The sequence below is a fragment of the Leucopleurus acutus genome, assembly GCF_964270905.1.
Source record: "Leucopleurus acutus genome assembly, chromosome: 17".
In the NCBI taxonomy this organism is placed as follows: domain Eukaryota; kingdom Metazoa; phylum Chordata; class Mammalia; order Artiodactyla; family Delphinidae; genus Leucopleurus; species Leucopleurus acutus.
In genome coordinates, this window is record NC_139159.1 from 47,556,904 (window position 1) to 47,582,538 (window position 25,635).

The window sequence follows — 25,635 nt, forward strand, 5'->3', positions numbered from 1 at the left end:
ACACACACACACACTGGACTACTACTCAGTCTTAAAAAACGAGTGAAATTTTGCCATTTGCAACAACATGGATGGAATTGGAGGGTATTATGCTTAGTGAAATGAGTCAGAGAAAGAGAAATACTATATGATAAAACTTATATGTGGAATTTAAAAAATAAAATAAAATAGTGGATATAACAAAAGAAACAGACTTACAGACGTAGAGAACAAACCAGAGGGGAGAGGAAAGCAGGGAGGGACAAGGTAGGGGTATTGGATTAAGTGGTACAAACTACTATGTGTAAAATAAATAAGCTACAAAGGTATATTATACAGCACAGGGAATATAGCCAATATTTTATAATAACTATAAATGGAATATAACCTTTAAAAATTGTGAATCAATATTTTGTACATCTAAAACATATAATATTGTAAATCAACTATACCTCAAAAAAAATAATAAAGGTGTATTAAAACAAACAAACAAACAAAAAAACCACCTGACTGACATGGTCCAAAGCTGTGGTTTTTAGATGTTTCATTGATTTGCATTTGATAAAAATTCAAACATATTTTACCCTAAGAAAACAATCACATGGCCATAGATGCATGGGTTTATTTCTGGACTCTCTATTTCATTGGTTTATATGTCTATCCTTATGTCGTACCACGCTGTTTTGATTACTGTAGCTTTCCATAAGTTTTGAAGTCTGAAGTGTAAGTCCTTTGATTTTGTTCTCTTTTTCAAGATTGTTTTGGCTATTCTAGGCCCCTTGAAATTCCACATGAATTTGAGGATCAGCTTTTCCATTTCTGCCCAAAAGACTGTGGAGTTTTGATAGGGATTATGTTGAATCTGTAGACTGCTTTGTATAGTATTAATATTTTAACAACATTAAGTCTTCCTATCTATGATCAAGAGATGGTTTTCCATTTATTTAATTTCTATTTTTTAAAGGATCTTTTTTTTTTTTTTTTAGATGTTGGGGGTAGGAGTTTATTAATTAATTTATTTTTGCTGTGTTGGTGTTGGGTCTTCGTTTCTGTGCGAGGGCTTTCTCTAGTGGTGGCACGCGGGGGCCACTCTTCATCATGGTGTGCGGGCCTCTCACTATCACAGCCTCTCTTGTCGCGGAGCACAGCCTCCAGACGTGCAGGCTCAGTAGTTGTGGCTCACGGGCCTAGTTGCTCTGCGGCATGTGGGATCTTCCCAGACCAGGGGTTGAACCTGTGTCCCCTGCATTAGCAGGCAGATTCTCAACCACTGCGCCACCAGGGAAGCCCTATTTAATTTCTTTCAGCAATATTTATTATACAAGTCTTTCACTGCCTTGGTTAAATTTATTCCTAAATATTTTATTCCTTTGGATGCTACTGTAAATGTAATTATTTTCGTAATTTCCTTTCAGGATTTTTCATTGCTGATTTATAGAAACAACTGATATTTGTATGTTGATCTTGTACTCTGAAATCACTGAATTTGCTTATTAGCTCTAGTAGTGGTTTGTGTGTGTGTGTATTCTTTGGGAATATATGTACATTTATGTACATATATATATATATGTATATATATATATAGGTATAGATAGATAATCTATATATAATCATGTCATCTATGACATAATCATGTCATCTCTGTAGATAATCATGTCATCTCTGTAGATAATCATGTCATCTATGAATAGAGATAGTTTTACTTTTTCCTTTTCAATATGTATGTCTTTTATTTCTTTTTCTTGTCTAATAGATCAGGCTACAACTTCCAGTACAATGTTGAGTAGCTGCAGTGAAAACAGCATCTTTGTCTTGTTCCTGAGCTTCAGGGGAAAGCTTTCAGGATTTCACTATTGAGTATGATGTTAGCTGTTTTTCATAAAAGTACTTTATCATGTTGAGAAATTTTACTTCTCTTCTTAGTTTTCTGAGTGTTTTTATCATGAAGGGGTGTTGGATTTTGTCAGGTTCCTTTTCAATGTCAGTTATGACCGTGTCAGTTTTTCGCCTTGTCCTTTAATGTCATCTGTTGCATAGATTGATTTTCTACTGTTGAACTACTCTTCCATTCCTGAGATAAATCCCACTTGGTCATGATGTATAATCCTTTTAACAGTTTGCTAGTATTTCATTGAGGATTTTTGTATCTACCAGCTACCCAAACCACCCCACCCCAGGGTACTGAAGTCTTTGTGGTCTTCAGATCTAATGATTTTCTTTAATCCTTATGCAGTCAAAACTCTTGGCCATTCCTTCCTTTGATATTGGTTACTGTTTACTCCTTTCTCCCTGAAATACTCTTTCTTCTTGGTTTCTGAGGCAGTACACCCTCCTGTTTTCTCTCTCATTTCTAGGTACTCCTCCATCTCCACTGGAGATTCTGATCATCCTTTAAGCGTTTTGTTTTTGTTGTTGTTTTTGTTTTTGCGGTATGCAGGCCTCTCACTGTTGTGGCCTCTCCCGTTGCGGAGCACAGGCTCCAGACGTGCAGGCTCAGTGGCCATGGCTTACGGGCCCAGCCGCTCCGTGGCATGTGGGATCTTCCCGGACCGGGGCACAAACCCGTGTCCCCTGCATCTGCAGGCAGACTCTCAACCACTGCGCCACCAGGGAAGCCCCCCTTTAAGTGTTTTATTTCTTAGGATCCTTTGGAAGATCTCGGTGACTCCATTCACACTCAAACTTCAGTGATCCTTTTTATGCCAGCAATTCCCAAGTCAATGTCTCTAGATAAGGCCTCATCTGACCTACATTTGGAGCTACCTCCTGAACAACTCCTCTGGAATGTCCCACAGGTAATTAAATACCCAACAGGACTCACAGGTCTTTCATGTTCAGGCCTCTACCTTTGCAGGAAAATGTTAAGGGGCATTTCAGTCTTAAGGAAAGAGGTACAGCATTCATTTCATTTGAATCTCAGTTATGTTGGTTTCTAGCTCTTCATGCTTGAGAGAATTCCTTAGCTTCTTCCATGTGTTTCTCTTGCTTCATTTGTAATGTGGGGACAATACTTGGTATGAAGATTAACGATAATGAAAATGATAATGTATGTAAAGGTCTTGACCCATGTTAAGTTCTAAATAAATGGCAGCTATTTAGTAATAGTATTGGTCAGACATACAAGGGAATAGAAAATAATACTAGCTGTCCATCGTTTCTACTGACACTGACTTAAGCTTCCATCCATTTTTATGCTGGGTGGGACTTGAGCAGCAGATACCAGATGAAGAGTACTGGAGCCTTGCTCTGGGTCCCATTTGGGGATTTATCTCTATAATAAGATCATCTTTTTATTGTTAAGCCCCTTTTGGTTAGTGATCCAAAACTGGATGTTATTCTGCTGTATAGAAAGCTGTATTTATTAATTAGTGTGTTTTTATACTCATTGCTTGCCTTAAGGTGATCATCCATCCACTGATTTTTATTTAAGTACTAGTGGTTTTCTACTTCCTCTGTCTTTGTGCTTCAAATTCTGGCTTTACCATTCATGAAACAGAATGGGAAATAGATTCATTAAAAATCAGATTAGAATTTGTTACAAGAGAAAGCTGGGAAGTTTCTGCATGTAGTGCTTTGAAATGATGAATTGCTTTGTTTTAAATATTAAGACACCCATCAATGAAATATTTATGCATCATTTGCCTATTTAAATATCAATTCAATAATCAATTATTTAACCTCTGATAAGTACCTGAAATCTTTCAATCAAGATCAAAGGAACTTTTAAGTTTGAATAAGGTATTGTACTGGAAATTTTACTGTCTTTTTAAGGTTCACTTTAAAAACCAGGTGCCTGTTTTATGTGAGTTCTTTGCTAAAATCATTTTTAAATGGCTTAAAAATCACTTGGACTTTTTTTTTTTTTCAAATTATCTTCTCCCAGTCCCTTAACATAAGGAAAGGGTGCCCTAACTTTGGGTGCAATTATTGTATTCAAGTTTTAGTAACTTCATTCATTCATTTCTAAACTGTAAATGGAAGAAAAGTACATATTTTGTAAGACCTACCTCGATACGTATACGTTGATGAAGGGAATGATTTTGAAATGCCGGTTTTCACGTCCCAAGCTCTTCAGCGTTTGAAGAGTTAAATCCGGGGTTGGCTTCCGTCCCTAGCCCGGGAAGCCACTAGGGCTCGGAGCGCGACCTCCGCTGTTAACCCTCTGGGCCAACCGGCCCCCCAAAGGCGCCGGAACCGCCGGATTCCGCCCGAGGGGCGGGCCCACTCTGCCTGGCTTCTCCCGCGACCCCGCCCCTGCGCCGGCACCGCCGCGGCCTCCCTGGTAGTTGCTCGCGATGATGCAAACACTCACTTCCCGCATCCACTCCCCACAGAGGCCGCGGAGCCGGCGCATGCCGGGCGCGCCGCCGAGCCGCGCGCCATGGGCAACATCCAGAAGAAGCTGACTGGCAAGAGCGAGGGCGGCAGGCGGCCGCAGAGGGGCGCGCCGCGGCGGGGCCGGGCGCCGGAGGTCGGCGCGGACAAGCGGGACCGGCCGCGGGCCCCGGCGACGGCGGGCGGCTCTAATGGGCACCCGGGCGGCGGGCGGCGCTCCGGGGGCCCTGCGGCCAGCGCGCCCCCTGGTCCCGGCGCGTCCCCCGGACCTGGCACGCCGCCGGCGCCGGCGCCCGCCGCCCCAGTCGGCCCCGCCGGCCTGAAGAGCCAGGGCAACGAGCTCTTTAAAAACGGGCAGTTCGCCGAGGCGGCTCTCAGGTACTCGGCGGTGATCGCGCAGCTGGAGCCCGCAGGTGAGTGAGCTTCGCCCACGGGGTCCCTGGCCCCTCGGGCTGCGGCTCGCGGGACCTAAAGGGGCCACCGCGGGAGAGGCGCGGGCCACCTCCCGATTGACAGGCGCTCGCCCTGTAGGTTCCTTCCCAGTAACCGAGGGCAGGGCGGGAGCGACTCCACTTCCGGGAGCTGTACCTTGGAACGCGTAGCGTGTGCCCGGGCGGGGCACGGTTGCAGCGGTCCCTTACGGGCTTGGCCTCTCTGGCCACTGCGGGCACAGGGAGGTCCTCGGAGCTGCATTAGCAGCGGGGTGTAGGACTGCAGTGCCGCGGGAGACCTCAGTTGTCTGTTGAACTGTGATTTCGTTAATGGATTTTAACTGTATTTAATTAAATGTGATTTTAGGAAGTGGAAATGCAGATGATCTAAGTATCTTATATTCAAATAGAGCAGCATGTTACCTAAAAGACGGAAATTGCAGTGGCTGCATTCAAGATTGTAACAGGTAAACTGCCCGTTTTCAGCTTTGTCAAGATATTATCATTTCACTGTGATGAATGCAGTATTTAATATACTAAATTTTCTGCGTAAGAGTCTAATTAAGACATTTAAGATGTGTTAATTGGTTAATACATAAAACTTGTAAATCCTTTCACATATATGAAGACAATTATAGAAGATTGTGCAAACTTTTTTCACTTCCACTGCTATCACCTTAATTCATACTCTTTTTCACATCAGTCTCAGAGTACTGGAGAAGCCTTCTAACTAGTCTCTGCTTCCTCCAATCCACTGTGGCATCAGAATAGCTTTTCCTGAAGCATTATTTTGTGCAGACTGTTTCAGCGGGTGTTCAGTGGCTCAGTATGGTCTTCTAGATAATTATAACCTCCTCTGTCACCACACTGCCCCCCAAAAAAGTTTTCTGCTCCCATTTGGTTCATATCTATAATGCCCTCTGTACATCTTTGCTTTTCAGAAATCCTTCCTCTTCAGCTTCCCCATCCTCTCTGCTTTCCTGATCACCTCAGGCTCCCTGGTCATCTGCATGGCTGTAATGCTTGCACTGTCACTCTCACACCTGTAGGTACTTATGTCATCCACTGCATTGGATTTTAAGCTCCCTGAGGTCAAGAATCATGTATCATAGGGTTGCATCCCTCAAGCATGTTAGTCACCCATGGTACTCAACAAGTTACATGCTGAGATGGATGAATATATTTACATGAATAAAAAGTATCATTTTACCATTAAATAATAAGCCTGCTTCAGGAGCCCTTTGGAAAGAAGCTACTATTAGTGCATCTAAAAAATAAGAAGCCATATGTACTGGTTTAACCTTCACAGTTTTGGTTTACTCCTGTAGTCTGGTATAATTGTTAACATCATCCCCTTTCACTCTCAGAAGCCCTAGTTTGGACAGTAGCATGTGTGGACACCTTGATTATAAGGTAAACAGTTTTTTTTTTCCATTGATAGTATCAGTTTATTGATATGGATAAAATCTTGCTGGTATCTGTGCCTGCAGTTTAAAAAGAAGGCCGTGAGCTGCTTGGATTTTTTGCCGATTTTACATATTCATATTTAAAATCAATAATATTTATATTCACATTGGTCTGACTCTAGACCCCACCTACTGCTGTGCTATCTCACACCAGCTAATTGTTAGGTTTTCAGGATCTTGTGAGTTGGTTGAAGTCAAGTTGGTAGTTGAAATCTGCCATGGTTGGAGTACTACTAATACCATGAAAATTGGCAAATGCCCCAAACCTGGGCCTCTTTTCTCAGGAGAGCCGGTTGTTAAACATTTACTACCGCCGCCCATAACTAACAACAAGACCACGTGTATTTGCAGATTATCAGGCACGTTGTGATTTGCAGCTAAGAATCTTTCAGTTCAAGTGTGTGATGGTAATATATTACCCTTCAGACTTGTCTTAGGTCTTCCTTCAGTGAGTGAGTTCAGGACTCTAGTTACAAACAGTGGACTCACTTTATCCTTAAGTGAGAGTAAGGTGGCAGACATTTTCTTGCTAAAATGCGTTTTTTCAGTGTAGACCCAGGAGGAAGTCACAGAGGAGACTCTGGGGTCAGGAGTGGGGGTGGGCGCTAGAATGGAGGTTTGCCCTGGAGGAGAGCGGGAGATTGCCTGCGGGGGAGGGAGGGAGGGAGGGAGGTGGGTGGTGGTTTAGGTAAGGTGTCCTTAGTTAAAAGCTGTGTTCTAGGCTGAGGAATCTGGTTCTGCTGGTCAGTACTGACCTTTCTAGAAGCCGACCTACTTAGATGTTTTCTTTGATACCTGGTGTATGAGTCTTAGCATAAGGAGCATGGTGTGATTTTTACGCCAAAGCAGCGATTCTCAATCTCATTTCAGTGCCAGGGAAACCATGATTTACTTATGTGAACATGTTGAAATATGGCTGTATTTAAATATGTATAAACTAGGAACCAATTATTAGCAGAAGGATGACTGTTTTCTCTTCACCTGAAAAATACTACATACATTTTAAAGGGAGCCTATTTTTTAGTTTTTCAGTTAATTATCTTTGCTCCTTGGAGAGTTGTTTCCTGTTGCAGGAGCGCTTATTACAAAACAAGTGGTAGCAGGATTCAAACAGCGAAAAAGAAAAACTGCCCAGGGCAAAGTTTAAAATAAGGGAGAGGGGGAACCTATGAAATAACTTTGTATGCATTTTTGGGGAAAAGTCTTTGATTTTAAGTGTCTACACTCCTGGGGCCTACTCTGAAGCACTTCCCTTGAGCTCTTTCCCAGGGGCTTATGGAGAGCAGCTGCTGGGAGCATGAGGCTGTTTGAGGAGCTCAGTGGCTGCAGGCCCTGCCCTCTCCTCCCCTCAGCATCTCCAGGTTTCTAGGTTAGGCTTCCAGGTGAAGCATGAAACAGGGTTATGACACCTAAGAAAAGTTTAAAACCAAATGATTTTAAACAATAAAACAATTTCTAGAAATAATTCTAGAATTATTTCTAGAAATTCTAGAATTATTTCTAGAAATTACTTGTCATTCTCATAATTGCTTATCAGCTAAAAGAAAAATCTTCACTGTTCCCGTCTGTCAGAGAATCTTTTGGGTTATCTAAACCACATCAGAAATCTTTCACTGATTTTCCATTGAGGGTATTCTGACAGAATCAAGACGAATGAATGTTGCCTGGTAATTCTCTGCTTTTTCTCATCTTTGTTGCTCACAGACGGACTTGAAATTAGAAGACGATTTAAGAGTCTTAACTGTGTTAACTTGAATAGTTAAGCTTTTGTAAACTCTGGTTTAAAAGTTTTCTGTGTTTGTTTTTATGAATGGATGTGCTTTTTTTTTTTCCTTCTAGTGGAATTCTCACTTAAAAGCTCACATTCATTTTCAGGATTGCGGTTAAAGAGAAAAAACCTTGCATTTACTTGGCTGGGCAATGCTAAAAATTAAATGCATCATCTCATTCAGTTTTAGATTCCACGCCTACCTCAGGTCTCTCTTGTGGATAAATAGCACCTTGGGTGTTGGAAGTCTTTGGTAAAATGGGGGTAGTCTTGTGTTTGTGACCTATATTTATAATCACTGTGTAGTTAATATTCCCTAAGCATTTAACTAAGGTAGATTTAAGGTAGTGGTACAGATGCCCAGAAACCTGTTTTCTAGTGTTTGAGTGTTTTTAATAGACTTTAATTATTTTTAAAATAACTTTTACTGGTCACAAGAGTAATACATACCTATTATACAAAAAAGTCTTAAAACCCAGTACAACGCAAAGAAGATCATTAAAATCATCCCCAATCCTAACACTTAGGCAAAGCAAAATTGGTTATTTTTCAAAGAAATGAAGCTAATTAGGTTTAATGACATTTCTAGAACAAATTCTATGATACACAGCTGAGGAACACACCCAGTTGAGTATCTGTACGATGTAGAGCAGTGGTCCCCAGCCTTTATGGCACCAGGGACCAGTTTCGCGGAAGACAACTTTTCCTCGGATTGGGGGAATGGTTCAGGAAGTAATGCAAGGGGCTGCGAAGATGGGGAGCGGCAGACGAAGCTTCACTTGCTCACCCACCGTTCACCTCCTGCTGTGCAGCCCGGCTCCTAACAGGCCGTGGACCGGTACCGGTCCGTGGCCCACGGGTTGGGGATCCCTGAATGGCAGGTGACTCTGAGTTCCTTTATCTGTGGTGCTCTTGTTTCTGTTCGTGGTAGAAAGCGTGTAGGCCCTGCAGGTTCATTTGGGAGGGGTTTGCTGAGTCCCTCCAGTGGCCTGGCAGTGATCTAGGCACTGGGATACAGTGGTGATCAGCTCCCGCAACGCCAGTGTTTTCCTGCAGCTTAAATTCAGAAGAACGGGCACGTGGGCAGACTGCTCCCTGTGTCTCTCCGTTTCCTCACCTGCAACATGAACATGTTACTATTTACCTTGCAGGCTTGTTGTGACATTAGATGAGAATGTCTGCAGAGACTAACAATGGCAGATGTTGTCGGAGATTCCTCCTTCCAGATCACTATAGACAGGTATAGACAGCAGATCTCTAGGACTGTTGGGGAAAAAGTCAAGAAGCCCTCACTCGTGCTTTTCCTGAAGCAAGTTATGTCTGATCTATAAACTGCTCATGCATAAGAATTACCAGAAGAGCAAACCTTTATGCCCGCTGTGGGCAGTCTGGCACGGAGATTTGTTAGTGGATTATTAGCTCTTCATAGGATCTCTGCACGGAGTACTTCTTTACAGTTTCAGCTGATTTTGTTAAAACTAAGAGTACAATAGTTTTCATTCATAAATACAATCTTTTGATTGTATTCTTTGTTTCAGAATATAATGAAGTGCCTTAAGTAGTGAGGTAGCTTTAAGCAGTTATTTCAGACAAAACCAAGGAACATAACCTTGAAATACATCTCTAGTGATACTGGAAATGCTTCATAGGCTAAAAAGTACAAGGTGAAAATTCATGACTTACAAGAAATTATTGGGTACTTACTCCCTTGATTTCCTCGGGTCTATGTTTGAAGCCCTTTGGCAGCAAGTAAATCATAATCAACTGTATTAAGTTTTGGAGAGCTTATTTTCAAAATGCAGTGTAGGTTTTGTGGTTCTGTGCTAAGTGCCTTATTAAATACATAGGTGCAAATAAAAATTTTCCTTTTAATCTGTCAATAACAAGAACCTGTTGAAAGCCTACTCTGTGCTTGGTGCCATGATAGGCTCTGCTAGTACACAGGGGAGTGGGAGGGAGGGCACCGCCTGCTCTCGGGGAGTTCAGTCTCACCGGGGGAAAGAGCAGGCTTCGATACTGTTTTAAAAGAAAGGAAGTAACCACAGATTTGATTGCTCTGCTACTCTGGGTTTGCCTTTCTGGTATGTTGCCAGATCTCCAAGGTAAAATATCAGATATGAATGCATGTGAGAGTCCAGTCCTATCGGATACATTCAGTTAGCGTAAGTAAGGGAGTAATTTTCAAAACAAATGACAGTGTAATATTTCTGTCTCCTTTAGGGCTCTGGAACTTCGTCCATTCTCAATCAAGCCTCTTCTTCGACGAGCAATGGCCTATGAAGCTTTAGAGCAGTATCAGAAAGCTTATGTGGATTATAAAACAGTGTTGCAAATAGACTGCGGAATCCAGATAGCAAATGACAGTGTTAACAGGTAACCTGATCAGAGGCAGCCGCCTGAGGTCTAGTTGTTTTCTAATGGAATGAGATTTTATTTTCCTCCCCTCCTTCAAGAACGATGTCAAAGTGTAGATGTGTTCTTTGTTATTGGCATTACATGAATGATTGTCTTCTTTCATTCCTTCAAAACCAAATGGTTTTGATGGATATCTTCATGGGCCTGCTAGATATTTGTGTTATGTGCCCTTTAAATAGACACTCATCTAGGATGAGTATTAACTTAAAATGGCAAAATAGCACAGAATTTGGTTCTAATTTATATTATGACCTATTTACCCCCTGGGTGAGAATGGGAAGGTAAGAATTTCCAGACTTCATAAATTGCTTTCAGGTGAACTTTGAAAATTACTACTTGGATAACATTTCTAGGTATGTAGAATATTTTTCTGGTCCCATTTGTCCAAAGTATAATTTCTTCCAAGTATGTGTATAGTACACTGAGCCTTGTGTTGGTCTAGCGTACCATGCCCCACTCCCCACAAAAAGACAGAAAGGGAAAAAAAAAAAAATGACATAGCCTCTGTCTTTAAGTAAACTAGAACATAGCTGGGGGGAACAACTTAACATAAGACAGATTCTCCCCAAGTGTGAACATTAGTGAGGTGGGGATCACAGAGAGGTGAGGCTGCCTTTGTCTGTGTGGGCCACAGTTGTTGGAGAGGTGAAGGGCGTTGAGAGACCACGAGGGGACCTTGAACAAAGCTATGGAAAATGAGAATGGCAGGTTTCGGATTAATTCCTTCTTTGAGATCCTGCCTTACCTCCCCACGTGGTCCCACTGCACTTTGGAGAAAAACTCTTGGAAAGATCCGTGTGGAGAGTGGGCTTGGTGCTTCTACTCTGTGGTCGCTCAGGACCTGTCTGGTCCCAGCCTGTCCGGAAGTAAAGGGTAGATGTTGGTTATTGGATCTGAGTGGGACCAGATGGAACCATGGGCATTCACGGCTTGGTCTCCATCCTGTAAAATCAGGCGTGTCACTGAGAGCTCTCCAAGCCTTTTCTCCTGCTGCACAGCTGCCTCGCTGCACGTCATCTGCTGCCTCCTCATATGTGTCTGAAGGCTCTTCTTCCCCCTTTTTGTCTGGTTAATTCCTTCTTGTCCCGAAGAAGAGGACTTTCCCTGATCCACCATCTCCCCAGCACACGTGCCCTTCAGGCTCCTCTCCTACCACCTATGCCTTCTTTCCATATTGTTTGTAAATTCTCTGCCTTCTCTTTTTGTAAAGTTCTTTTTCTCTTATTCTTCTAGGAGTTCCTGGAGGTCGGGGTTGTGTTTTATCTGTCTCTGTAGTTGCGGTACTTTGTACAGTAGGCATCCTCAGTAAAATTGTGTGGAATGAATGCATTCTCCAACAGACAGAGCGTGGCTCCCCCATGCTGTGGAATTCTGCTCTTAATCTGCCCATCCTCTGTGTGGGAGTCTCCGAGATGGTTGGGGAAAGTAGGATCTTTTCCCAGGGTTAGGGGTTCTCATGAAACAAGGAAGCATCTGACAGAGAGACAAGGGGCCTGTTGAGGAGGTGTTTAGGAAATCTGGTTCATAATGATAGGCTGAATGGTCTGAAGGGAGGAATTTATGTCTGAAAGACTGGGCATTCACATTTCTGAAGCTTCTGCATTATACTTTGTTAAAATATTGAAGTAAAATTCACATAACAGCTAAATTATTTTAAGGTGTACAGTTTAGCGGCCTTTAGTACACTCACAGTGTTGTGCAGCCAGCACCTTTAACTAGTTCCAAAATATTTCATCCCCAAAGGGAAACTCTGTCCCCCTTAAGCAGCCACTCCTCATTCTGCCTTTCCAAGCACCTGATCTGCTGTCTCTGTGGATTTACCCTTTCTGGATAGTTCATATAAATAGAACCATACAATAAGTACCTTTGGTGTCTGGCTTATTTCACTTAGCATAATGTTTTCAAGGTTGGTCCACGGTGTGGCATGTGTGTTGACGTCATTTCTTTTTATGACTGAATAATATTCTGTTGTATGGATGTATCACATTGTGTTTATCCATTCATCCGTTGATGGACCTTTCAGCTGTTTGCACCATTTGGCTGTTGTGAATGGTGCTGCTCTGAACATTCACGTGCAAGGTTTTGTTTGCATACGTGTTTTCAGTTCCTTTTGGCGTACACCTAGGCATGGAATTGCTGGGTCATATGGTAGTTCTGTTTAGCTTTTTGAGGATTGTATTGTAACTTTTATATGTACTCAAGAAGGTTCTTTTACACAAATTGACTTTTAAGACTCATTTTTTTTAATTGAATGGCTCTTGCTGATACATCGTTTTATAGGATGAGGAGGCTTTGTCTGGTTTTGCCATATATATCTTCTATAAAATATCCATTTAGAAAATTTCACTATACCTTTTCATGAATCCCATATTTATGCTTGCTTTGCCACCAAAGCCACAGCAGCTTTTTTTTCCTTAAATTTAAACATCTGTGCCTATTTTGTGTGTGTCTTCCATTAACCATATCCCTCCCCAGGAATCTTACGTGTTACATTTCCCTGCATATACTTATTTATTCCCAGGCAACACATCATCTCTTTTCAGCTGCTTCTTCCTTACCTCTCTGCTGGTAATACAAGTTTTGCTTGAAAATTCTTTTTTTCTAAAATTTTCTTTCTTTTTCTTCTGCTATTGTGGGTGGTTATACATTTATTTTTTCAAATTTATTTTTTACACTAAAATATATGAGATGTGGTTATCATAGCCAAAGATCACTATTGAAATTTCGGTTTATGAAATTGCAGGGAAGGTGTATGTATTACATTTGCCTCTATATAAATATAAAATTTTTTTCACAGAAAAAGTACTACTGAGCTCACTAATTGGAATGCATTCTACTAATTACCAGTAACTTTATCAGTCTTGGGGACCACCTTTTTAAAATTATTTATTTATTTTTAACATCTTTATTGGAGTATAATTGCTTTACAATGGTGTGTTAGTTTCTGCTTTATAACAAAGTGAATCAGCTATACATATACATATATCCCCATATCTCCTCCCTCTTGAGTCTCCCACCCTCCCTATCCCACCTCTCTAGGTGGTCACAAAGCACCGAGCTGATCTCCCTGTACTATACAGCTGCTTCCCACTAGCTAGCTATTTTACATATGGTAGTGTATATATATCCGTGCCACTCTCTCACTTCATCCCAGCTTACCCTTCTCCCTCCCCAAGTACATTTCAAGTCCATTCTCTACTTCTGCATCTTTATTCCTGTCCTGCCCCCAGGTTCTTCAGAAGCTTTTCTTTTTTTTTTTTAATTTAGATTCCATATATATGTGTTAGCATACGGTATTTGTTTTCTTCTGACTTACTTCACTCTGTATGACAGACTCTAGGTCCATCTACCTCACTACAAATAATTCAATTTTGTTTCTTTTTATGGCTGAGTAATATTCCATTGTATATATGGAATATTTTATCCACATCATCTTTATCCATTCATCTGTCAGTGGACACTTAGGTTGCTTCCGTGTCGTGGCTATTGTAAATAGAGCTGCAGTGAACATTGGGGTACATGACTCTTTTTGAATTATGGTTTTCTCAGGATATATGCCCAGTAGTGGGATTGCTGTGTCATATGGTAGTTCTATTTTTAGTTTTTTAAGGAACCTCCATACTGTTCTCCATAGGGGCTGTATCAATTTACATTCCCACCAACAGTGCAAGAGGGTTCCCTTTTCTCCACACCCTCTCCAGCATTTATTGTTTGTAGATTTTTTGATGATGGCCATTCTGACTGGTGTGAGGTGATACCTCATTGTAGTTTTGATTTGCATTTCTCTAATGATTAGTGATGTTGAGCATCCTTTCATGTGTTTGTTGGCAATCTGTATATCTTCTTTGGAGAAATGTCTGTTTTTTTTAATTTTTATTTTTATTTCCAGTTCTCTAGGAGGTGGGTCAAAAAGGATCTTGCTGTGATTTATGTCATAGGAGTGTTCTGCCTATGTTTTCCTCTAAGAGTTTGATAGTGTCTGGCCTTACATTTAGGTCTTTAATCCATTTTGAGTTTATTTTTGTGTATGGTGTTAGGGAGTATTCTAATTTCATTCTTTTACATGTAGCTGTCCAGTTTTCCCAGAACCACTTATTAAAGAGGCTGTCTTTTCTCCATTGTATATTCTTGCCTCCTTTATCAAAAATAAGGTGACATAGGTGCGTGGGTTTATCTCTGGGTTTACTATCCTGTTCCGTTGATCTGTATTTCTGTTTTTGTGCCAGTACCATGCTCTCTTTGATTACTGTAGCTTTGTAGTATAGTCTGAAGTCAGGGAGCCTGATTCCTCCAGCTCCATTTTTCTTTCTCAAGATTCCTTTGGCTATTCGGGATCTTTTGTGTTTCCATACGAATTGTGCAATTTTTTGTCCTAGTGCTGTGAAAAATAACATTGGTAGTTTGATAGGGATTGCATTGAATCTGTAGATTGCGTTGGGTAGTATAGTCATTTTCACAATGTTGATTCTTCCAATCCAAGAACATGGTATATCTCTCCATCTGTTTGTATCATTAATTTCTTTCATCAGTGTCTAATAGTCTTCTGCATACAAGTCTTTTGTCTCCTTAGGTAGGTTTATTCCTAGGTATTTTATTCTTTTTGTTGCAGTGGTAAATAGGAGTGTTTCCTTAATTTCTCTTTCAGATTTTTCATCATTAGTGTATAGCAATGCCAGAGATTTCTGTGCATTAATTTTGTATCCTGCTACTTTACCAAATTCATTGATTAGCTCTAGTAGTTTTCTGGTAGCATCTTTAGGCTTCTCTATGTATAGTATCATGTCATCTGCAAACAGTGACAGCTTTACTTCTTTTCTGGTTTGGATTCCTTTTATTTCTTGTTCTTCTCTGATTGCTGTGGCTAAAACTTCCAAAACTATGTTGAATAACAGTGGTGAGAGTGGGCAACGTTGTCTTCTTCCTGATCTTAGTGGAAATAGTTTCAGTTTTTCACTACTGAGGACGATGTTGGCTGTGGGATTGTCATATATGGCCTTTATTATGTTGAGGTAAGTTCCATCTGTGCCTACTTCCCGGAGTGTTTTTATCATAAATGAGTGTTGAATTTTGTTGAAAGCTTTTCCTGCATCTATTGAGATGATCATATGGTTTTTATTCATTTTGTTAATATGGTTTATCACATTGTTTGATTTGCGTATATTGAAGAATCCTTCCATTCCTGGGATAAACCCCACTTGATCATGGTGTATGATACTTTTTTGTTGTTTGTTTGGTTTTTTGCTGTACGCGGGCCTCTCACTGTTGTGGCCTCTCCCGTTGCAGAGCACAGGCTCCAGACGCGCAGGCTCAGTGGCCATGGCTCACGGGCCCAGCCGCTCCGCGGCATGTGGGATCTTCCCGGACCAGGGCAAGAACCCGTGTCCCCTGCATTGGCAGGTGGACTCTCAACCACTGCGCCTCCAGGGAAACCCAAGTGTATGATACTTTAAATGTGCTGTTGGATTCTGTTTGCTTATATTTTGTTGAGGATTTTTACATCTGTGTTCATCAGTGATACTGGCCTGTAGTTTTCTTTCTTTGTGACATCTTTGTCTGGTTTTGGTATCAGGGTGATGGTGGCCTGGTAGAATGAGTTTGGGAGTGTTCCTCCCTCTGCTATATTTTGTAAGAGTTTGAGAAGGATAGGTGTTAGCTCTTCTATAAATATTTGATAGAATTCGCCTGTGAAGCCATCTGATCCTGGGCGTTTGTTTGTTGGAAGATTTTTGATCACAGTCTCAGTTTCAGTGCATGTGATTGGTCTGTTTGTATCTTCTGTTTCTTTCTGGTTTAGTCTCAGAGGGTTGTGCTTCTCTAAGAATTTGTCCATTTCTTCCAGGTTGTTCATTTTATTGGCATATAGTTGCTTGTAGTAATCTCTCATGATCTTTTGTATTTCTGCGGTGTCAGTTGTTACTTCTCCTTTTTCACTTCTAAATCTGTTGATTTAAGCCTTCTCCCTTTTTTTCTTGATGAGTCTGACTATGGTTTAACAATTTTGCTTATCTTCTCAAAGAACCAGCTTTTAGTTTTATTGATCTTTGCCATTGTTTCCTTCATTTCTTTTTCATTTATTTCTGATCTGATATTTATGATTTCTTTCCTTCTGCTAACTTTGTGGGGTTTCTTGTTCTCCTTTCTCTAATTGCTTTAGGTGTAAGGTTAGGTTGTTGGGGATGTTTCTTGTTTCTTGAGGTAGGATTGTATTGCTATAAACTTCCCTCTTAGAACTGATTTTGCTGCATCCCATAGGTTCTGGGTCTTCGTGTTTTCATTGTCATTTGTTTCTAGGTATTTTTTGATTTCCACTTTGATTTCTTCAGTGATCTCTTGGTTATTAAGTAGTATAGTATAGTAGTAGTATAGTATATTAAGTAGTATACTTAGTAGTATAGCCTCCATGTGTTTGTATTCTTTACAGATTTTTTCCTGTAATTAATATCTAGTCTCATAGTATTGTGGTCAGAAAAGATACTTGATGCGATTTCAATTTTCTTAAATTTACCAAACCTTGATTTGTGACCCAAGCTATGATCTATCCTGGAGAATGTTCCATGAGCACTTGAGAAGAAAGTATATTCTGTTGTTTTTGGATGGAATGTCCTATAAATATCAATTAAGTACATCTTGTTTAATGTATCATTTAAAGCTGTGTTTCCTTATTTATTTTCATTTTGGATTATCTGTCCATTGGTGAAAGTGGGGTGTTAAAGTCCCCTACTAGGATTGTGTTACTGTCGATTTCCCCTTTTATGGCTGTTAGCATTTGCCTTATGTATTGAGGTGCTCCTATGTTGGGTGCATAAATATTTACAATTGTTATATCTTCTTCTTGGATTGAGCCCTTGATCATTATGTAGTGTCCTTCTTTGTCTGTTGTAACAGTCTTCATTTTAAAGTCTATTTTGTCTGATATGAGAATTGCTGCTCCAGTTTTCTTTGGATTTCCATTTTCATGGAATATCTTTTTCCATCCCCTTTCAGTCTGCATGTGCCCCTAGGTCTGAAATGGGTCTCTTGTAGACAGCATATATATGGATCTGTTTTGGTATCCATTCAGCCAGTCTATGTCTTTTGGTTGGAGCATTTAATCCATTTACATTTAAGGTAGTTATCGATATGTATGTTTCTATTACCCATTGTTTTCGGTTTGTTATTGTACATCTTTTCCTTTTCTTGTGTTGCCTGCCTAGAGAAGTTCCTTTAGTATTTGTTGTAAAGGTTGTTTGGTGGTGCTAAATTCTCTCAGGTTTTGCTTGTCTGTAAAGGTTTTAATTTCTCTGTTGAATCTGAATGAGATCCTTGCTGGGTAGAGTAATCTTGGTTGTAGGTTTTTCCCTTTCATCACTTTAGATATGTCCTGCCACTCCTTTCTGGCTTGCAGAGTTTCTGCTGAAAGATCAGCTGTTAACCTTATGGGGAGTCCCTTGTATGTTATGTGTTGTTTTTCCCTTGTTGCTTTTAATATTTTTCTTTGTATTTAATTTTTGATAGTTTGATTAATGTGTGTCTTGGCATGTTTCTCCTTGGATTTATCCTGTATGGGACTCTGTGCTTCCTGGACTTGATTAACTATTTCCTTTCCCATATTAGGGAAGTTTTCAACTATAATCTCTTCAAATATTTTCCCAGACCCCTTCTTTTTCTTTTCCTCTTCTGGGACCCCTATAATTCAGATGTTTGTGCATTTAATGTTGTCCCAGAGGTCTCTGAGACTGTCCTCAATTCTTTTCATTCTTTTTTCTTTATTCTGCTCTGTGGTGGTTATTTCCATCAATTTATTTTCCAGGTCACTTATCCGTTCTTCTGCCTCAGTTATTCTACTATTGATTCCTTCTAGAGAATTTTTATTTTATTTATTGTGTTGTTCATCATTGTTTGTTTGCTCTTTAGTTCTTCTAGGTCCTTGTTAAACGTTTCTTGTATTTTCTCCATTCTGTTTCCAAGATTTTGGATTATCTTTACTCTCAGTACTCTGAATTCTTTTTCAGGTAGATTGCCTATTTCCTCTTCATTTGTTTGGTCTGGTGGGTTTTTACCTTGCTCCTTCATCTGCTGTGTGTTTCTCTGTCTTCTCATTTTGCTTAACTTACTGTGTTTGGGGTCTCCTTTTCGCAGGCTGCAGGTCGTAGTTCCCATTGTTTTTGGTGTCTGCCCCCGGTGGCTATGGTTGGCTCAGTGGGTTGTGTAGGCTTCCCTGTGGAGGTGACTAGTGCCTGTGTTCTGGTGGATGAGGCTGGATCTTGTCTTTCTGGTGGGTAGGAACCACCTTTTTTTTGAAACCAGATTTTTCCCAAAGACATAATTCAGTTTTGTTTTAAAATCTAAGTATGATATTTTGTAAGTTTAAAGTGATGAGAAAGTGATAATCAGGGATGTTATCTCAATATTATGATAGCCATTAGCAAATGTCATTAATACAAGGGCCCTCGTAGTAGACTCCAATATCCTATTCTTTCATCTTTATGCATATGAAAACATAAAGAGTGGATAATTTTAGAGATGTAAAAAAACACAAGGTAGGGCTTCCCTGGTGGTGCAGTGGTTGAGAGTCCACCTGCCGATGCAAGGGACGTGGGTTCATGCCCCGGTCCGGGAAGATCCCACATGCCGCGGAGCGGCTGGGCCCGTGAGCCATGGCTGCTGAGCCTGCGCATCCAGAGCCTGTGCTCCGCAGCGGGAGAGGCCACAACAGTGCGAGGCCCGCGTACCGCAAAAAAAAAACAAAAAAAAACAAAAAAAAAAAACACAAGGTAAAGAGTATCTTAACCACAGGTAAATATTTCCAGAAGAAGCACTATTCCATGTAACTGCTACTCCTCATCACTTTTAACAGCCAGTGTTATATACCTGTGTTTCGTATGCACTTTGGGCATAGAAATTCCAAAGTAATTCTGATTATTCTCAAGAGTAGTACATTATCAATTTAGTAATTATATGAAATGTTATACAGGGGATATTTCTTCTAGGCCTCCTAACTTTCAGTTTTATACTTCACTTTTTTAAAAATTAAAATTTTATTGCATATACATTAAAAATTTTTTAAACTAATTAGGAATGTCTTAATTTTTTCTTGTGATGCAAAAAGGATCTAAAGTTACATAGTTTGGGGCTTTTTTTTTTTTTTTTTTTGTGGTACGCAGGCCTCTCACTGTCGTGGCCTCTCCCGTTGCGGAGCACAGGCTCCGGACGTGCAGGCTCAGCGGCCATGGCTCACGGGCCCAGCCGCTCCGCGGCATGTGGGATCTTCCCGGACTGGGGCACGAACCCGTGTCCCCTGCATCGGCAGGCGGACTCTCAACCACTGCGCCACCAGGGAAGCCCTGGGGCAATTTTTAAGAGTCCTTTTTAAGACTGTTTATGTGGATAGCAAATGGCTTGATTGTGTGCTTTCTACAGGGAAGTACAGAAATGCATTGCATTTGTACATTTTACTCTTGATATGACCTCCAGTAATGTAGAAAGCAAATTGCATGATCAACAGAGGAATCTGATTTTCTTTTTAGGATAACAAAAATCCTAATGGCCCTGGATGGACCAAGCTGGCGGGAGAAGCTGTCGCCCATTCCTGCTGTGCCCACTTCCGCACAGTTGCGAGCTTGGCGGCCTGTGGCAGAGACGCCGCCAGACCAAGTGGGAAGTTCCTGCAGCCATCACCAACCGGGCATCACAGGTAGGGGAAGCCTACACTTATTTCTTCTGAAGGTTATCGGGAGCTGTGCATATATTTTCACAGTAAAGCAGAAGGATAAGTGCCTGAACTCAGGCGTCCGCTATGGGTTTAAGTTAAGACCCTGTTCTCCCTCTTTCTAACTGCAGAGTCTTAGGAAGTTGCCACATACCTCCAGTGTTTGTATATGAAAGGGGGAAGTATGAGTAACTGTCTCATGGAGTTATTCTCAGGAATAAATGGAGAGTTGCGTTTGAAATACTTAGCACATGTGCTGACTGTGTAAGCTTATAGTAGCCTCTTAATAAACGTTAAGTCAGCATTATTATTAAAAATAAGAAAAAAGAATTGAGTAGCATATAGTTCTCTACACACCATGTATGTGGCAAGGCTAGTTTAATGAGATTGATGTTTTTGAAATAATCAAGCAAAATAAAGCCCTACAAATCACCCTGGCTACTGTGATGAGATTCAGTTATAGAAAGCCAAGGAAGGAAGAGATAGGGGCATTAAGAAACTACCATAATAATCCAGTCAAGAGATAAGGGTGGCTTGAATAAAGAGGGTAGTAGAAGAGGTAGTGAGAATTATTAGATTCTAGTTACAATTTAAAGGTAAAGCTGACTAGTTGGATGTGGGAGAAGAGCTGCAGATAATTTCAGGGTTTCTGTCTTGAGTAAGTAGAAGGATGGAAGTGCCATTTATTAGATGGTAAAACCGCAGAAAAATTAGATTTGGAACAATCAAGAACTCAATTGTGGACACATCAAGTTCAGAAAACCTACTAGACATTCAAAAGAACTTAGAGTTTGAGAGGGGAGGGAGGTTGTATTGACATATAAACTTGGAAGCAGGCAGGTTATAAATGATATTTCAAGTTATGAGGTTAGATGAGATCACCAAGGTTTTACAAAGTATAATTGAGAGATCTAAAGATTAAGTCTTAGGGAATGCCATCATTTATTATAAGAACTTCTGTGTACTTCCATATGAATTTTATAAATCTCACCATGCAGAAATTCGAGAATGCCAAAGATGCAAGGCTTTAATTTAAACATCGTTTGGTTGTTTACATTTAAGGTTGGGGATAGGGCTATATAACATCTGACTTTGGTTTTACAAAGCAGAGAGGGAGTAGGAACAAAAATTGTTACTCTGTAGTAGCACCTTTCTCCCATCCTGTGGAGTGTTTTGGGGAACATGCCCAGGAAGATCTCTATTAAGTAACAACAAGAAAGTATACATTTTTTTCAGGCTGTGCCACCATGCCAAGGGAAGGGACCAGAGCCTCACAAATCATGAAACGACTGACAGAAGTTGGGGTCACATGGATCCTTGTAATTTAATCCCAATTTTCTTATAAAATAAACTATAGGTTTTCAAAAAAAAAAAGCCCTACAACATATATCTAGCAGTACCTCCTTCTGCCTTGTATCGTAGTTGTTCACATCCATACATACATCCTCACAGTGCTTATCTCAGAACTTTGTGCAGAGTGTTTAATGTGGCTTCACGCTTGCCTTCTGCTTGAAAGCTGGCTGAAGCTCCATTTCTCCTGCCTGCTTAGGAACCCCATGTGTGTCTGTGTCGAGCTTCATCTTGCAGACGTGCTGAGCCATGATGTCCCAATGGCTCACCCTTTTCATTGCCTAGAATGAAGATGCCGGGAACTTCTGCCAAGGCTTTTAGATGGTTCAGCAGTCCTGGGAAAAACATGGAGATCTCTAGCTTCTAGAATCCATTATGAATGGGGCCTGGCACAAAGCGTTTACTCAGTAAAGGGTAGCTATTCATTACTAAGAACGTGCATATACTAACCATACTATAGATATGTGATAGTGAATCATGAGCACAAGAATAATCAGCTCTTTCTGTTCATATTTGTGTACTAATTATTAGTGAGACTGGATACCAAAGACTTAAAAATAATGTAGGAAGAAAAGCTTGAGGAAAGTTTTTCAGCAACTTGGAAGAAAAAAAATCCTCTGTAATATTCTGTTTCAGAGCTTAGATGTACCAAGATTTATGGGGACTGTCATTTGGCCACATAGTGTGAGTTCTTTTGAAACATGAAACATTAGGCAGAAATATTCTGTAATTTGAAATAAAGGATGAAAAGTTAATATGTCATGCCATTTGTGCAGAGGGACAAATAAGATTATTTTTTACATTCCAAGTTTATACTATAAATTCAGTACATCTATCAAGATTTTTAGATCACAGAATTTAAAGGCATATTTTAAAATTTGTTATGCAATTTTATTTTATATCAAGATACTCCATAAAGTTATTACATAGATTTAAAACTTTAAATTTTAACATTTTATGTATGTTAGAAAACTTTGGTTGCAAGTAACAGAGTATCTGTTGACTTATAACTGTAAGGAATAGTTTTGGCTCAAGTAACTGAAAGGGCCCAGACAGGCTCTAAAATCAGGCACAACTTGTCAGGGCTCAGGCTCTGGCCAGAAATAATAGAAATGTAGCAGTTTTAGACTTCATGTCTGCACATATCAATGTCCAAAAGGAGAGAGGCACCATTGCTTTTGGTGGCATTAATTTAAGAATGAGGAGATATGTTGCCCCAAAGACCCAGCTTTTTTAGCCTGTTATTCTGTTGGCTGAGCTCTGTTGGTATTTATTCTAATGGGTCATGTGCCCATTGCTGAACCCCTCCCTGTAATGAAGAAATGCCATGCCATGAGTTCCCCGATCAGTGGGGTCAGCTTCCCCTGGACACATGGGCTGAGTAGGAGAGGAGTGATAGCTGAATGAATGTTGAGGTACCCTTAGGAAGAAGGAAATGGATCCTGAGTGAGGAGTCAGCCATGCTCACGGCAAGATAATAGGCAATAGTAATAGTTGGGACTCTGATCGCTGATAACAGAAAACCCAACCATTACTGTCTTAAGCAAAAGAGGTTGTGTATCGGCACCCCTTGTGGAAAAGGCCACAAGTAGGATGGCTGCAGGGATGACTGGATTCGGCACTCAGAGGTTATTCGTTAGCTGTCTGTCTTGGCCTCTCTCTTGCTCTGTTGGCCCCATTCTCAGACAGATTCTCCCCTTGCATCACACGATGGCAAAATAGCTCCTCCTTTTATCCTCATGTTCCACGGCAAAGAGCAAGAATTACCTTACCAGAAGCTGCCACTAAAATCTTATTGTAGCTCATTGGCTCTCATAGGTCCATTCCTGACCAATTAGATTATTGTGGCCAAGGGAACATAGTGTGCTGGTTAGTAAAACAAAGATTACTCCAAAAGGTAGGGCTAGGGTGGGATTTGCTTTACTTAAACCTTAGGAGCAGAGAGTGGAGGAGGTGTGATTCCAAGGAAGATGTCTAATTCAGGCTTTAATGGGTTGGTTTGTTCACTTTTCATGAAATAGTTACTACACCAAACACTAGATATTTCTATCTCCAGCAGAGAAAAGAAGGCGTGCCAATATGGATAAAAGGATAGAATCACTTGTATTTTATTCTCTAATTTGAAAAAATAGTGTCATAATTGTATAATCATTTTTACTTATAGCCAATTTATCTTTTTAATTTGTATACAACGTTTCGTTCCATTTAGACTTTAGCTCTGTATGGTTGTGGTCACTTACTTACAGTTTTGTAAAGGTGCTTATATGAATACTTGCTCTTTTTTGTGTGTGTCCCATAGATGAAGAAATGTTTAAAACCCTTAAAGAAGAAGGAAATCAATGTGTAAAGGACAAAAACTATAAAGATGCCCTTAGTAAATACAGTGAATGCTTAAAAATTAACAAGGAATGTGCCATTTATACAAACAGGCAAGTTCTTTGTGACTTTCTATATTTCTTATGTTCATAGTTTTGATGAAAAAATTATAAATTACTTGCCGAAGTTTATTCCCATGATTCTGAGACTCTATATAGCAAATTGTTTTAAGTGAGTGTTTTTTAAAGAGGTGGGGCTATCGGAGAGATTGAAAACATGATGTGTCTCGGAGCTGGAAGGTCTGACGTGGACTGCGCTAGGTTCCCGCGTGGCCATGGCTGCCCTGGCTGGTGCTGCTTTGATTCTCCGTGGTGTGTGGCCTCGCCGCGGCTCGTGAGGAGGCCTCAGCGCGGTCCTCCAGAGTGGGGGCAGGAATCAGCTGCCTTTCAAACTAGTGTCTTAAGGGCCCCTTTTCTCTTGAAGTGCTAAGGGAAGGGCCCAGCATCTTCTAATGTGTAGTAGGAATGGGCAGATTTTTCCAGAATGCTGCTCAAGGTGCCATGTTTAACACATTATGGTAAAAAAGATAGTTAACCTAGAATATGGTGATTTGGGGATTTTTAGGGCATAGATAGAGTCTGCAGTGACAAGGAAGAATAAGGTATGGTTCCTAAATAGGGGCTCAGCATGGATTCTCCTAGCCATTTCAGAAAAAACTTTTAATCTCTCACTGCTTTGTTTTTGTACATGTTTTCCTCTTTTGGCAGCCTTTTTTGTGAAAGATTCTGTCACTGAACCCAACAGGTACTTTTCTACCCTTCTCCTGTTCAGCCTCGGTGGCCTTGGGCATCACTGGCCACTCAGTTTTTCCTGGAGACCACCTCTCCTCTTGGCTGCGGTGCAGACAGCTCACTTGCCTGGCTCTCCCCTTCTCACTTTTCTTTTTTCTTTCCCTGGTGTTCTCGGGCTTCTAAAGGCATAGATCCCTTGTCTGCTCTAATGTTCTCTGGGCCATTTAATCCTCTCCCCAGCTCCATTTACCACCTTCCAATTATGTCCCCCAAATCTTTGTCTCTGAGCCCCGGACCTGAGCACCTCCCTCCCTTCTGCACTCATGGTGGGTTATCATCCCTGACCCACGCCTCCCTCTCCAGTCTGTCAGCAGCTCAGATGTCCTACCTTCTAAATTCCTCTTGGGCGTGAGCCTTTCTGTCCACCCTCACCGTCAGCCCCTCCTCCGCTGACACCGGCTCTCCCTGGATGTCTGCAGTGCCCTCCCAGGTATCCCCGCACAGTCATGTTCCCTCTGATTCTCCATGCTGCAGCTGGAGCGATCTTCCTAAAACATGGTGAACAGATCAGCCTCTGCTTAAAAACCCATCACTGGACTACCATTAACCTTGGGATAAAGCTCAGCCTCCTGCCGGGACCTTTCTGATCTGGCCTCCCACTCTCCCAGCCTCATCACCACCATAGCGCTCTTTTCTTAGTCCATCAAGAGCACCGTGTTCTCTGTCACCGTAGGACTTTGCATGTGCTGTGCCCTCCCTACATATTAAATCTCAGCCCAGTGCCTTCGCATTGGATAATTCTCAATTTGTACTCTGGGCTTCAACTTAAACGTCACTTCTTCTGGGAAGTCTTCCCTGACTATTCCTCCCCTTGCTTCAGCTCCACCAAATGTGATGAGAGTCTCAGCTCTGTGCTACCAGAGCATCCTCTACAGATTTTATTGTGTTTGCTTCTTTTGACTGTCTCTTCCCCTAGACTGCAGCCTCCCTGAGGGCCGGGACTGTTTTGATTGCGGTTGTATCCCCAGGGCCCTAATTTCAAGTATTGCAAGAAAATGCCATAATTGGAGGAAAATGTTAGGTTTCAATTGCAGCA

General features: G+C 41.0%; 1 protein-coding gene across 1 annotated transcript in view; it reads left to right on the forward strand.

The window, feature by feature from the left end:
• The window catches only part of SPAG1 (sperm associated antigen 1), a 106,023-nt gene that overhangs the window by 72,081 nt on the left and 8,307 nt on the right, over positions 1-25,635 (forward strand). Inside the window, exons 11-15 of the mRNA XM_082859139.1 lie at positions 4,314-4,727; positions 5,113-5,212; positions 10,200-10,352; positions 19,901-20,067; positions 23,732-23,861. Coding sequence (XP_082715265.1) covers positions 4,314-4,727; positions 5,113-5,212; positions 10,200-10,352; positions 19,901-20,067; positions 23,732-23,861 — 964 coding nt within the window. The remainder of the gene's footprint in view (positions 1-4,313; positions 4,728-5,112; positions 5,213-10,199; positions 10,353-19,900; positions 20,068-23,731; positions 23,862-25,635) is intronic.